General features: G+C 40.3%; 1 protein-coding gene across 13 annotated transcripts in view; it reads right to left on the reverse strand.

Annotated features, from left to right (window-relative positions):
• Positions 1-10,534: 10,534 nt before the first annotated feature.
• DTNA (dystrobrevin alpha) overlaps positions 10,535-13,886 on the reverse strand; it is a 299,292-nt gene continuing 295,940 nt past the window's right edge. For 11 of the 13 annotated variants that reach the window (XM_045004598.1, XM_045004596.1, XM_045004601.1 and 8 more), the window contains one exon: positions 10,535-13,813. In XM_045004598.1, coding sequence (XP_044860533.1) covers positions 13,655-13,813 — 159 coding nt within the window. In that variant the 3' untranslated portion in view covers positions 10,535-13,654. The remainder of the gene's footprint in view (positions 13,814-13,886) is intronic. The other 2 variants (XM_045004591.1, XM_045004603.1) reach the window with 1 other exon arrangement.

Here is a 13,886-nt window from a genome sequence, read left to right on the forward strand (position 1 = left end):
CTAAACAACGGGGATGGAGAAGAATGGGCTGGTTGTGATAAGGGAGAAGGATCAAGAGAAGTAAAATAGTGGCACCAAGGCTACGATGTATAAATTCCCAATCACAATTAGGAAAACTTGCCGTGACTCTCAAATATAAAGAAAAGGCTCCTGGACTCTGCTATGTCCCTCAGTCCAAACTTACAGATTACTCATGAGTTAATGATGCTTAGCCAAGTAAAATACAGGGAAATTCTTCTTCAAAATAGCCTCAACGTGCTGTTTGTTAATTCCTGGTCTCATTCACCACTGCTCTATAGTTACAGTATTTCCAGTGAAAACCTGAAGAAACATGGCCCAGATAAAGGGCTCAGCTTTCTGAACCAAATCGTACCTTAGCTGTAACTGCTGGGAGAACGGGAGGAGAGTATGTGTGAGGACTGTACCACGTTCTAGGGAACTGGCTCACAAAACACTAGGGCCATTGTCTCTAAATGCAACATAAAGGGCTGTTCAAAAACCCAGAGTGCCAAAATCTTCTAATGCCAAAAATCTGTGCTTGTCATTTTCTGTGCACTTGCCATTAAAATGTTTCATTGCTTTTCCGTTCCTGCAATTATTTATCGCTATAGAAAAGTCCTCAATGTCAGTAAATAAGATACAGCGTTTTCAGTTTATTATATTATTTTTTGGATTTTTTTTAAAGTCTCCAGTTCTATGCCTTTGTCATGTAGCTGCCTTTGTATAAGTAGCTGCTCACTGCTGGGAGATAGTGAGTGACCGTGCAGCAGGCTTCCCTAGATCAGAGATTTGCCAGTGTTTGTGCATAAAAGAACTACATACGTATTTACATTTTCATGCCCATTCTGTTATTATTGGAATGGAGTTTCTGTTCCCTAGCTTGTGGAGTTGCAGTTTGCACTGGGCTGCCAGCTTTCTCAGCAGGGGAAAAACTAAATCCCTTTAGGATCTATATCCTCCTCTTTGTCAAACTCAGATGCAGCTGACTTTTTGTGACTTGTCTAGAACTTAGCCAACCAAAACCTGTGGTTTGAAAGAAGCTTCCACTGTCATTCACTCAGCACCCTGCACCACCTCCTCAATGAGAATGACTGTGTGATTCAATGGGGAATGTTGAGGCTTAGGGCCAGATTATCAGATTGTCATGAAAGGAGCTTGTCCTGCACCCAGTGGTGCTTCACATAGTGGCACTATATGGGTTCCACTGTCAAGCGAGTAGAAACGAGCTGGATTTTCCCCTATGTGAGACTGGCTGCAATGGTTACAGCCTCACTCTAGCCTTTTCAAAGGATAATGTGCTGTAGCAGGGACCAGTTGCTAGTCCCCCTCTGTGCAAGAATGGCCTCGGCTAAGGACCCCATGGATTTGTGGATCTGCTGAAATGATTTCCTGCAAGGGCCTTCCTGCCTTTTAGCAGTACTCACACACCCTTTTTACTACATTTTTACACTCTACAGTAAAAAACATCCAAACAATTAAGTCCTGATCCAGCACAGAAGTTAAGCATCTGCTTAAAGTTAATTGTGCTACCCGCGTGCATAAAGTTAAGCCCATGCTTTAGTGCTTTGCTAGATCAGGGCTATTCTGAGCAAAAAGTGCTCAAGGCTTAAATAGGACTTTTCTACTCCATTACACACGGTTGCCTGGTTGTGCATGCTCTTGCCAGGGAGTACAGTGCTGAAGACGGGCCATCAACTATTAGGTATTATAAGAATGGCTCTTTTATCTGCTTAGTAGCTTTTTGCTCATTGTTCACTACATTCTGGGTTCTCAGTTGTATGACATCCATGCCGCACAGAATAGTACAGAATTTGTGGAGCATCATGTAGGGCCCAATCCTGCACCACTGAAAAGAAAGTGAGTTTTGCCATCGACTTCAATGGGAATTGGATCGGGCCAATACTCCATTACGGGAAATGGCATGTGTTAGTCATCTTTTCTAATATTAATTTTTGTCATGCAATCATGGTATTGGCTCACTATCAGTAAGGGCATTTGTGACAGACAGAAAAGTTTAACCTCTGTTAATGAACTCAACAAGTGATATATCTGCAACTGAGTTCTTTGCTAGCTCACAATCCTTATTCCCAATTTATTTTGTTTAGAGGTTCACTTGGTGTTTGGTATTGTAATGTCTATATGCAGGAATTTAGGAAGCAAATATATTGGGGCTTCCCTATTAACTGTAGTTACCTATGTTTACTTTTCCCAGTTGATGCTAGATCTTCAGGGGTTGTAATTTGTTTCAGACCTCATTAATGTGCCATGTGATTTCAGGCAGTCAGTGAAATAGAGGAAGCAATGTATGAATTAGAATGGACCGGGTTGTTATCTTTAATTCTGGTAATCTGACTTCATTTTCAAAGGCTGCCAACATCTCCTTGAAAACAGATGTTCCTAGAACAATAATTCTGCAGCTGCGGAGGGGAAAACCACCACATTTTCAATGAATGTTGGGTCACAGAAAATATGACGTACCTGGATAGTTATTTTTAGGGTATACGGTATGGAAAACTTTTGATTAATAAACCTTCGCATTATACTAAAAATTAACCCATGCACTGGCGATTTATTTGTGTCAGTTCCGCCCATGTCAAATGTGGTTATAGTAAAATGGAATCTCTAAAAATGATATCTGTCATACTGCTAATGAGCCCCACGTCAAATGTACTGAGGCCCAGATTTTTAAAGGTGTATAGATGTAGCTGTGCTCAATGTTGCAGCACTTAACAAATTTATCTCATAAATCAGATAGGCATTGCAATGCTGATGCAGCGATGCCTAAATATTGTTAAAACTCTGCACCTGGGTTTGTAAACCTTACCAAGTTTTTTTTTTTCTAGCTGCTGGCTCAACCCACAACCTGAAACATCAATCTGAACTCTTTGTTCTTTAGACTTGCTCCTACAACATTCTGGAATGGTAATTTAGTTGATGGTGTTGCCGCTGCATAAACACAAGAAGATCTTCCCAGCTCTATTAAAATCTTTGTAGAATAACAACTTGTTTTGGTAAGAAAAACAACAAAATGACTCATGAAAAACAGGGAACAAATATTTCCATCAACAAGATTATAATCTCCCACTGTCTCTCTCTCGGTCATAAGTACTCTTTAATACTACGGCTTCATTATGAAATGAAGCCAGGGGGCTATGAAGGTGGACAGAAGAGATTATTGATATAATTAATAGCTCCTGTTTATTTATATCTTGAGCAAATTTATTTTTTAAGGCCAGTTAATTGTGCCCATTGCTAGTTTACATAATCATATGTTCCTATCACTTTCACCCTCTTCCACATTCTTTTTGTTGTCATCTTAATTTAGATGGTAAGATTTTGGGGTAGGACCCACTTCATACTATGTATTTTCACAGTGCCTAGCACACTAAGACCTTGATCTCTATTGGGGCCACTGCATGCTTTTAGAATACATATAAGAAATAGTAACCAATTTATTTGATGGCCTGTGTGAAATTGGTTTAGTGTCTCAGGCAAGTGGAATTGCACAATCCACATCATACAAACTGCCAACAGAGTTGGCAATCCAATGTGGGCAAGCTTAATAGAAGTACTAGGGGGGTGAATGTGCAAATATTATCCCTAGAGGGTCATGTTATTGGGCCAATGTAAGAAGGCTTGCATTGGAGCTATATCTATTCTGTTGTTAAGCAGAAGACCTCAGTTTCCAATGCCAGTGGTCAAGGACCTTTCACAAGCACTAAACTTTATTTACAAGGAAATAAGTGGCTTGAGAACAGACTCAGACAAGTGGCTAAGATGGATTGTCATAACATCTGACTTGCCATACACTGTGTGAAATAAAGATGGAATGCAGTCTCCTGTTTGCCATAACAGGGACTAAATTCATCAGTACATGGGTGCCCATGACTAAACTGAGTTTGGTATGTGAAACATGATGAAGCAAGCACACCTTTTATTGCAAAGGAAATGGCTCTGCTATATGTCCGAGTTTCTAGCTCATTGTTAGAATATAAACATCCAGATAAGCATGGCAGTCTAAATCTAACAAGCAACATTTTCTCTTCCTCTTTCTGGGTCTTTAGAGGATCTTGTTTGTTTCTACAGCTCATAATTTATAGAAACAAAACCCTTAGCTTTTAATATGGTAACAGGATAAGACATAACTGTAAAACTGAGGCCAAGCTGATGAATGCCTCTCTCAAGCTGTTAAACAATAGCTAGCTGATTTGGAAGAAACCTGTTACCTTGGCTGAGTTTTACATCCAGTGGCTATGATTTTTTTATTCAACACTGAGGGTTGTCTTGAATGTCTTATTTTTAAAACCCCCACAAGAGCTGAGATTTTTAGATGAAATGTATCAGTTTTAGATTTCACAGAATCATACCATAACTGGAGAGCCCCAGTAACTGTGGGAATTGTAGCAGGAATTTTGTTATCACCACCATACCACTCAGTGGCTACCATGGTGTCTAAGGAAGGGGAATGAGGAGATGAGAGGAGTTTTGTTTTTTGCTGACTTTTAAAATTACAGTGCAATATAACCTAGTGTAAAACTTCATCATGGAATTAGTTTGTGTCATGCTTTTCTCAATCTGTAGTTCATTTCTCATTCTATCTGTTAGGTGACTGGGACATGAAAATCATTCCCTATCATTAATGATATCAGCTGTGGAGGAAAGCAGTTATTCAGCAAGTTCTTATTACAGGGTTGAATAAATGCAGTCCAGCTATCAACTGAAGAGCAGTTCTAGGGCAAACTCCTCCCTGTTGTAAATCCGCTGCAGCCAATGGTATTACACCAGGAATGAACTTGATTCCTAATCTCTAGGAAAACCACTGCTGTTCAGATGATGTTAGCATAGCAGAGTATAGGGATCAGTTGCATACCATGTAATGTGAATGACAAATGATTTCACCAGGAAAGTTGTAGCTGGCCATGGAATATCTAGTTTAACATTGATCTGATGTTTTGTTTTAATCCACTCTAGTCTTGCTTCCTTTGGGATGCACAATCCACAATGGAGCGTAACATCTTGTGTATCAAAAATAACATAGAGAGGTGTGGTAAAAAGAAAACCTTCCTGCATACATTTCTCCTAACTGTGAATCTAGAAAATAATTCTGCAGTGTCTTTTGTTATTCTGAAATTGGTGCATTTGTAGAACTGAGACCTGAAGTATAATTTAAAAATGTGTCTTTCTGCTTAGTTTTCCTCAAAGAAACATATGTGGCGAGTGAGAAGTGAGGAGATGATTCCCTAGAAGCAGTGGCCCCTGGAGTATTAATTATTCTATGCACCAGCTCTAATATGAGCCTTTCAACAAAAACAAACAAGACTTTCAAAGCCTCAGTCTGCTCAGGGACTTCAAACTGCCTGACGGGTTGGGCTCTGAAAGCAAATTAGCAGAGAGCAAACACACACTTGTTTGTGGCACAATTAAAAATGGTACAGTGTGTGTAAGGTGAGTGCTATTAATAAATGGTATTTTGCTGCTCTGCAGCGATTGCGATAGGGAGGTATCTTCAATTCTAGGTGTAGTCCACTCTGTATGTGTCCGGTTGTCAAACTGCAACGGCACCCGCTCGAAGTACAGAAGTGCACAGTGCTGAGAGCTGATTTTTCTGAAATTCAGCAGGTCCTTGTCTCTAGCTACAGTAGCACTGTACTGCAAGGCAGATTTGGAGAGAGTACAGAGAACAAAAATTAAGTGGTTTCAGGAACCAAGCTAACAGGCAATATTAAAAAAACAAAAAGTATTGGTGTAGCTTGACCAAACAGCAGTGTGAGGGGAGGTGGGTGAACCAATAAACAACTTTCTGTAAGTATTTTGAAGTGTGTGAACACAAAGGAGGATGCAGAATTGTCAGGATTATGGCTTACCAAAGTGGGGTGGGCTCTGGATAATTGTGGGAGGCAACCCAAAAATTAAAGTGTTGAAATTCCACCTGGAATTTCTCACACTTTCAGATTATAAAGCATTTAAAACCAAATATGTTATTTATGACATTATTCATTATTTGTCTTGTAGTAGCACCCAGAGATCCCAATTTCCTATCAAGCACCATTGTGCCAGGCACTGGCTACACACCCAACGAAAGGATGGCCTCTGCCTCAAAGAACACACAATCTAAGTATATGATGAGACAAACAGTGGATACACCAAACAGACAGGGAAGCACAAGGTAACAGTAAGACTGTCATGGTTAGTAATTAGCATAATGTGCAACTATCCCAACATACCAGCTGCCTAGCCATTGTCAAGTGTTGTGTTTAAAAAAAGAAAAGCAAGTCTCCTGGGAATTTAACTGGAATTTTATCAGAATAATTTTCAGTGATAAATTGTTATATAAAATTAGCAAACAGCACACTAACATTGAGCCCCAGATGCAGAGGACCACAGAATCCCTCATGTATTTCCCTCCCAGATACACAAAAACAAATATTTTCTCTCCCCATTTATGGTTTTCAATCTTTCTTTCTCCTCCTTGCTTTATCACCTTGATTCCAAGCTTGCATACCATAGCGCTACAATCTGCTCACTACTTTCTCTGTATAAACTCACTCTCCTCCCTGTTAAGACCATTTGATTTATCTACCCGGTCCATACTTTCTCCATTTCCTTTCCTCACTTTTTGTTTCATACAATTCAATTTTCTGGTCCTGCCCTCTCACCACAAATCCAGTCTCTGCCCCCCCCCACCCTAGCCCTGTACAGCTCTTCTCTTCCTGACAATCACTTCATCAATTCTCAAACCCTCAGTCCCCTAATTCACCAATTCTTAATCCTTGTCCCCAAATGAATCAATTCTAGGCTCTTCCTCCCCCAGACAATTCAATTCTTGCCCCCTTTTCTAATCTAATACTTCTGTGCTCTGCCCCCCCGCCCTTCATTTTTCAGCCTCCCTTCAGTTCAGTGCCATACAAAATATCCCCCAACACATCACGCCCTCCTCCAAATCTCTGTAGCTCAGATCATGTGCCAGTTCAATATCATTCCAATCCCACACTTTCCCATTTCATTACAGTCTCCCTCTTCAGCCGTTCCATTCTCAGTTCCCTTCTATCAATTCTTAGCCCCCTCCTCATGCTCCACCAACTCATCAAATTTTGGCCTCCTCTCTCATGTGACAATTCATGTCTGGGATCTTCATACCTCTGAACAGTCTTCTCCTTCACTGCTTCATGGTTGCCCACACTCAGCTTCTCCTAGGCTAGGTCAGACACCACCTCAGCGCCCAGCTCTAACTTCCTGAGGTATCGGAGGATATCGTGATAAGGAAGTTGCTTCTCTCTCGCTCCATGGCAACTGTCCTCTTGGTCCTAAGGCAGGAGAAGGGCTAGGGAAGAGACGAGCCCCCTGCCAATCAGACTTTGCCAGTGCACTAGCATTCTACCTTCTTAGCAGAAAGAAGGGTGACTGAAAAGAGTGACGGGAGGGAGGAAAGGAGCAGTGAGTGAGAGGGGGACTCTGAGGGGCAGTGATCAGGAAGGAGCAGGAGCATGAGAGGATGGTGTGAGGGGTGGGAAGGCTCAGTAAGAAGCAGGCCAACAGTGGGGGAGGCAGTAGGAGGGAGGCAGGACTCCAGAGGGAGGCACTGGTCTCTGTGGATCAGTCTTTTATGCTGCGCAAATAGCTATTTTCCAGAATTTCTTTGCAGATCCATCCCCTATGGAGAAAAAAAATCAGCCCAACTTAAGGGGAAGCAGCTCAAGAGGGCTAAGTGCTGGATGATGCTTAGTATGTGCACTTGGTTCACAATATGTTATGCTCAATTGTGGCTTCTTTTCCCCATCTACATCACACAGGATGCAAGACTAGAGTGGCTTAAAACATTTTTTAAAAATGAAAAACGGACTGACTAGCTAATGTGATACAAAAAGTAACTAACACAGAAGGAAAAAAAAATCCCCCAGGAAGCTGAGCGGACACGGAGTAAGCACAGCCTGCACTGCACCTTGTGGAGTCAGATGGAAATAAAAGAAGGTTGGGGCCTTGGACCCCTGCATGAAGGGACAGCAGTTTCCAGTGGACACTGTGAGAGATAAGGTTCCAAATTCCTGGGCCAGAAAACATGCATATCCAAGAGTAGGACACCATCTGGACAATTCTCAAAGGAGTACCCTTAGTTTCTGATTCTCCCATAACACAAATGGGAAGCAGGAATCCGAATGCCTGTGGGTTTCTCTGTTGCAAACCACATGAACAGTTATGTTGTGGTTGCTAAGCCCCACATGACCAATGCATGGCAGTTATTAATAAAAAGACAAGGGAAGACTTTAATCTATGGATTATTTGGGCATTTGGCTAAATACATAAAACGCTTCAGTTCCTGCTTCTGACTGGAACAATAAAGGCATTTTTTTTTCCAAACCTTTTGGGGTACAAACAATCTCTGCAATATGCTGGTTGTTCCTATCACTGTGGTAATCTCATTGTGCTCAAACACTCCACATAGAGTGCCAGTGCCTGTTTTTCAAATGAAATATGGACCTGCTAAGTAACAAGCCTCTGAAGTAAATTAGAAGCATGGCAATAGATTTGTAGGCTGCTGAATGTACCCCAACGTACCATCCAGAAGCTTCTAGATATTTTCAGTCACATCATACAGGACTGCCCTAAGGAAGGTGCCTACTTCCAGGGAATAAAAGGAGACTCAATTTGTGTTTGCAACTGGGATTGATTTATTGTTACCAGTACAAATTTGTCCTTTCTTTTGGGAGGATGTGTGTGGGAAATTGAGAGGTGTGGTGATAGGAGTGCCCAACTTGTAGCCAGAGGCTGTTTACTGTATTTGCTTCTCAAATTGAAATGGTCCAAATGTATCCCATGAGGAAAAAATAGTAGAATTGATACCAATGTGGAATTATACCTGGGGTAACACATGATGTCTATCATTTGCTTTGCATAATTCAGTTAGGGTGACCAGATGTCCCAATTTTATAGGGGCAGTCCCAATTTTTGGGTCTTTTTCTTATATAGGCTCCTACTACCCCCCACCCCGTCCCAATTTTTCACATTTGCTGTCTGGTCACCCTAAATTCAGCAGCTCTAACAAATTTACAATGTAAAGTGATTGCCTTTGTTTGAAGAACAGTTCCAAGGAGACCTGGGAGTTAAGGACAAACCAACTTTAGAGCTTAGCAGTTACTGTTGCCACAGCAGTCAAGACTCCAATCTACTGCCTCCTTTCTAGTATCTAGGTCTCCTGAACCTATATGATAGCGAGTACAGGCTATCCCTGATGCTATGCCCCTGCATTTCATTTAAGTAGCCCCACCAAATATAATCAATTGCCTATTTAGCAACATCCAGTGTACCAGTGTGAATACTGCTGAGTGTCTAATAAGTGCCATTTTGCAATGGCTAGATGTGTAGTTGATTCCTCTGAAGATATGCTGCTATTTTGTAACAATCAAATGCATACTCTCAATAGATTGAATTGTGGACTTGTTTTACCACAGGCTATTCCACAAGCAGCAAAAGCCTCATTGTTGCATCTCTGTGTTGTTTGCCTAATGCCTAGTTCCTGGCTGGAGGGGTCAGTATAGTAGCTAAGATGTTCACTCGGTGGGGAGAAAGGAAAATTGCCTTTCACAGGACATAAATAGGCCTCTGAATATTAGCAGCTTTAGATCGTGCATACCCTACACCATACATGCAAAAGTGTTGCTTTTTTGGGAAAAAATAATTTCCGTTTTAAATTAGAATTTCTTTAGGTTAGTGATCATTAGAAAGCGCCAGCAGATGACATGGGGCTGCAGAGAGATGTCCTCTTAAAACACTAAATGGAAAATGGTACCTTTATATACATTTGAAGTGCAAGATCATGTGTGAATTGTATATACAGGGCATCCATTAAAAGGGGAGCCGTTGGCAGTTAGTGGTTCAGTTTCTCATCTTTAAAATGAGGACAATACTTTCTTTCTCCTGCTCTAGCAGATCTTGTCTATACTGTAAGCTCGTTGGGGCCAGGGACTGTCTTATCATGTATCTGTACAGTTCCTAGCACAAGGGAAACACAATAAGACATCTAGATGCTAATTATTAAAAATAATTGCATTTTATTGAAGTAAAATACCTTGAAAATACCTGTTATAGGAATCATACACTGAGTTGACTGGTGGTAAAGAGTTGAGCTTCTTTCTTCTAAGAAGTCAGGAGGCAGGGGGGAAATAATGGAACATTTCATTCCCATCAAGCAGTGAGAGGGAGGGGATATGGGTTGAAGCAGGATGGGTTGCTTCAACCAGAGGCAATGGAGCTACTCAGCATGCAAGCAACCAGAATGGGGAGAATGAAAGGAACTACCTAGATCACTGCAGAAATCAGTGACATTTTTGAAGCACGAGGGAAGCTGGTGTGAAGGATTCTGTAATGTGGAGTCACAATTTAAAAAAGCAATGAATTTTTGGTTGTGGGAAAGAAAGAGTTGAAGATCACTGAACCAGACAATGCTGCTTTCCTTTATTCCAGAAGGAAGCCCCACTCTAGCTTCAGGAAACAGACATGCTAATATCAAAATAAATCCCAAACATGAGTCTTGGTAAATTATTTTTAAAAATCCTTTTTAATGAAGAAATAATTCCATTCCAAAATATAGACACACAATTAAATAGTTTAATCACTTCAAAATATAACATGTCCCCAGTAGGTTCCAACACACACACAAAACAATACTTAACAGCAATACAAAAAACCCATACAATAGTAGTTCTGTTACAATACCAATGAATAGTGTGAAATCTTTAGTGTCTCTACATCTGTCTCAAGTGGTGTCAAGTACAGTAGTTTAAAAATGTCTTACAGTTGTTAGCCTCAAGATGTAACTCTTCATACATTTTTGGTTCAAAGATAAAAATGCCCTCTCTCTTCAGGACACAGTGGAGTGCTTGTTGTTCATGGCTCCTTCTGCTGAATTGAACCTATGAGATTGCAGCAACCTGAGGTTGCAATATTTACAAGGTCTATCTACAATAATTGCCAAGAATTAATAAGGATGGGAGAAGATGACTAAAAGTAAAGGCAGACACCTGTGCTAAATAATGATTCAACAATTTGGCTCATGCATATAAGAAAATACATATATCACAACAAAGGCCACACACCTTATTATGCAGGTTAGTTAACATTACTACTTACAGATAACCTATTCTCCTCCTCAACTTTCAACATTCAAGAACCCTATTTATCTTTACATCCCTGTGTCCTGATTGCAAACTACTGAGTAGTCCTTCCCTCCTATGACAGTCAACCTCTCAGGGAGTTTTGACTGCTGTGGTTGGGCATTTGTAGTTAGAAAAGGCTACTACTGGGGACCATTTCTGTAACTTTGTCACAACCAAAATAATATCTGACAAACAGTCAAAGACCAACTGTGTAAAATGTAGCCAGCTTTACCACTGGGGGGGCGGGGGGGAAAACAACAACAAAAGCTTAAATTAGAGATTCGGAGAGCCAACTAAAAAGTGCTTCATCTCAGAGCTCTAAAGTGGAAGAGGTCACTAGAACTCTGTCTGGGATTGCCTTGCTAACACCAGCCTGAGAGAAAACTGGTTGGTTTGTCAACATTTTTCATTATATTAATCCTGGAGCCCTGGCAATGGATTTATACTATTGCACTTACTTTCAGCATGATGATGATGACGTGTACACAGACATGGGAGTTACGTAAGGTAGCTAATCTAGATGCCGTTAAACGTAACATAGGTTGTTGAATCAGTCAGCCATGGCACGTAGTTGTGTGCTAGCTCACTTTGTCTGTGTTCAGGAAATGCTTGACTTGAATCCTGAGCTGACAGCATTGGCTGTAACTTCACTGTAGTAGTTTTCAGGGTTGAGTGCTAGGCACTAATGGAAGGCTCACCCATTCCTGAGAAGAGGCTGTAGGAGACATATACCATCATAGGTATGGTGCCTACCTTTTCAGGCTGGCCTATACCACAGAAGCAAAGACCAATGATTGGGAGGAGTGCGGGGAAGCCTACGTGAAGATAGCTAGTTGCAGGAGTGTCAATTTGGGTATCTGAGACCAGGCTCAGATATACAAGGAGATGTGGGCAAGGGGTCTGTATAAGCAATAATACTGTATGAAAGTAAAAAAAAGCAGTAACTCTTTCATACAGATATACATTCCCTAACACTCAATCTCAGTGAAACAGCCATGCGACTAAAGATCGCGTACAGACATATAGCGAGTGAATTTATTGGGACAAGCTATGGAGCAATCCAGGACACATTCTAAAATGTTACCATGAAAGAAAGGTTAGACAGACATGCTTTCACCTGTTTTACATCAGTACCTCATCACTCACTGAAGACCGACCATGCCAGGTGTGGTCTATCTGTATGAAAACCTAGAATTTTCAGGGCTGCAAGACAGTGTCACTTCATTCCTAAGTAATGTCCTATGTGAGATATTACCAGCTATTTCACTTCAAACTCTGGTCAAAACTACATTTAGGATAGTAGTAAGGGCAAGGCAAGCACTGTACAACTAACATTTTCAATTTGTTATCCTGCATGATCGAAAAGGCCCACTTTCTCTCATAATTTTCCCCTGGGTAAGATAAAAAGTTAAAGAGTTACTAGCAGAGACAATACGCTAGTTCTGTAACCCTATCCCTGTTCTTTCAAAAACAACTCTGTTTTCCTTATGCATTTCACTGATTGCTAAGTCTCCATTCAGCTCCATGAGTCTCACTACATATTTCCAAGAACGCATGCAGAACATCTGGTGGCTGGCTAAGGCAATACACATTTGGAAATGAAAGGAAACAATTGAAAGCGCACTTTAAGCCTATATATTTAAAGCTGAAGGCCTCAAAAATAACATGATGGGGAAGGGGAAAAATGGAAAGAGCTGATTTGTTGAACACGTTTACTAAAGCTAAAACATCAATGAAACAATACCATGGAAGATTATACATAACTTCAGTCAGTTTAGGGATCTTATGGCACCTGTGGTTTATAAACAGCTTTAGTAACGAGTATTTCAAAACATAGTTCACAGTTTTAAGAAGATCTGTGCTGATTTAAAAACTAGATTCTATATAATTTGAATGTTGCCTTTTGTATATGATATCTATTTGGAAAAAAAATATTTACACTAACTTCTATGGCTGATTTGTTAGATTACTTTGAAAGAAAACATTCCTAAGTTACACGTTAGCCCTAAATTAGAGGGTTTTTTTAGTGCATTTTGTACAAGTCTTTTATGTAAAAGACTTTAAAACAAATTGCAAACATAGTCTGATACTTTGCTTTTGGGCTACTAAATATATACACTCAGGAGTATAATCATTCAGTGTTAACTGCATAATTGTAGCTTTTTTATTTCTTCTGTGAAAGAAAAATTTACAGTGTATAGTAAACTGTTCTACTAAAATCTTGACGTATTCAGAAATCAAATTGAAATCTATAAACAGTATTGTAATTGTAAACTGAATAGGTTCAACATCGTGTGCAAAGGGTTTACATGTTTTGTTGATACTGCTATTATTTGTAAGAGCAGCACACGTTTCAGCCTGCTTTCTTCATCGGTAATGAGCCATGTTACAGAAGATGTAGCTAATATAAGTTAGCTTTAAACAAAAGTCTTTTTCTCAAAACACACACCTACAAACTAGAACTCTTAGAACAAAAGTACTGTGCTACAGTCCTCGGAAATTAGTTAGTCATTTGATTTTTTTGTCAAGAGATGCTGCACTTGTTGGTTCCATTCTTCTGTGAAGTTTGCAGCCAGGTTTTCTTCGTCATCGGTTCGAATGCAGCTCTCCTCATCGTCAGTTCTTACATAGCTTTCGTTGTCTGTCTGACTGCAGCTTGCCTGCTAAACAACATTTAGAAGAACTTTTGAAAGGGAAAGTTGTCTTAAAACACACACACGCAAACATTTCAAACAA

This window comes from Mauremys mutica, chromosome 2 (genome assembly GCF_020497125.1).
Source record: "Mauremys mutica isolate MM-2020 ecotype Southern chromosome 2, ASM2049712v1, whole genome shotgun sequence".
NCBI lineage: Eukaryota > Metazoa > Chordata > Testudines > Geoemydidae > Mauremys > Mauremys mutica.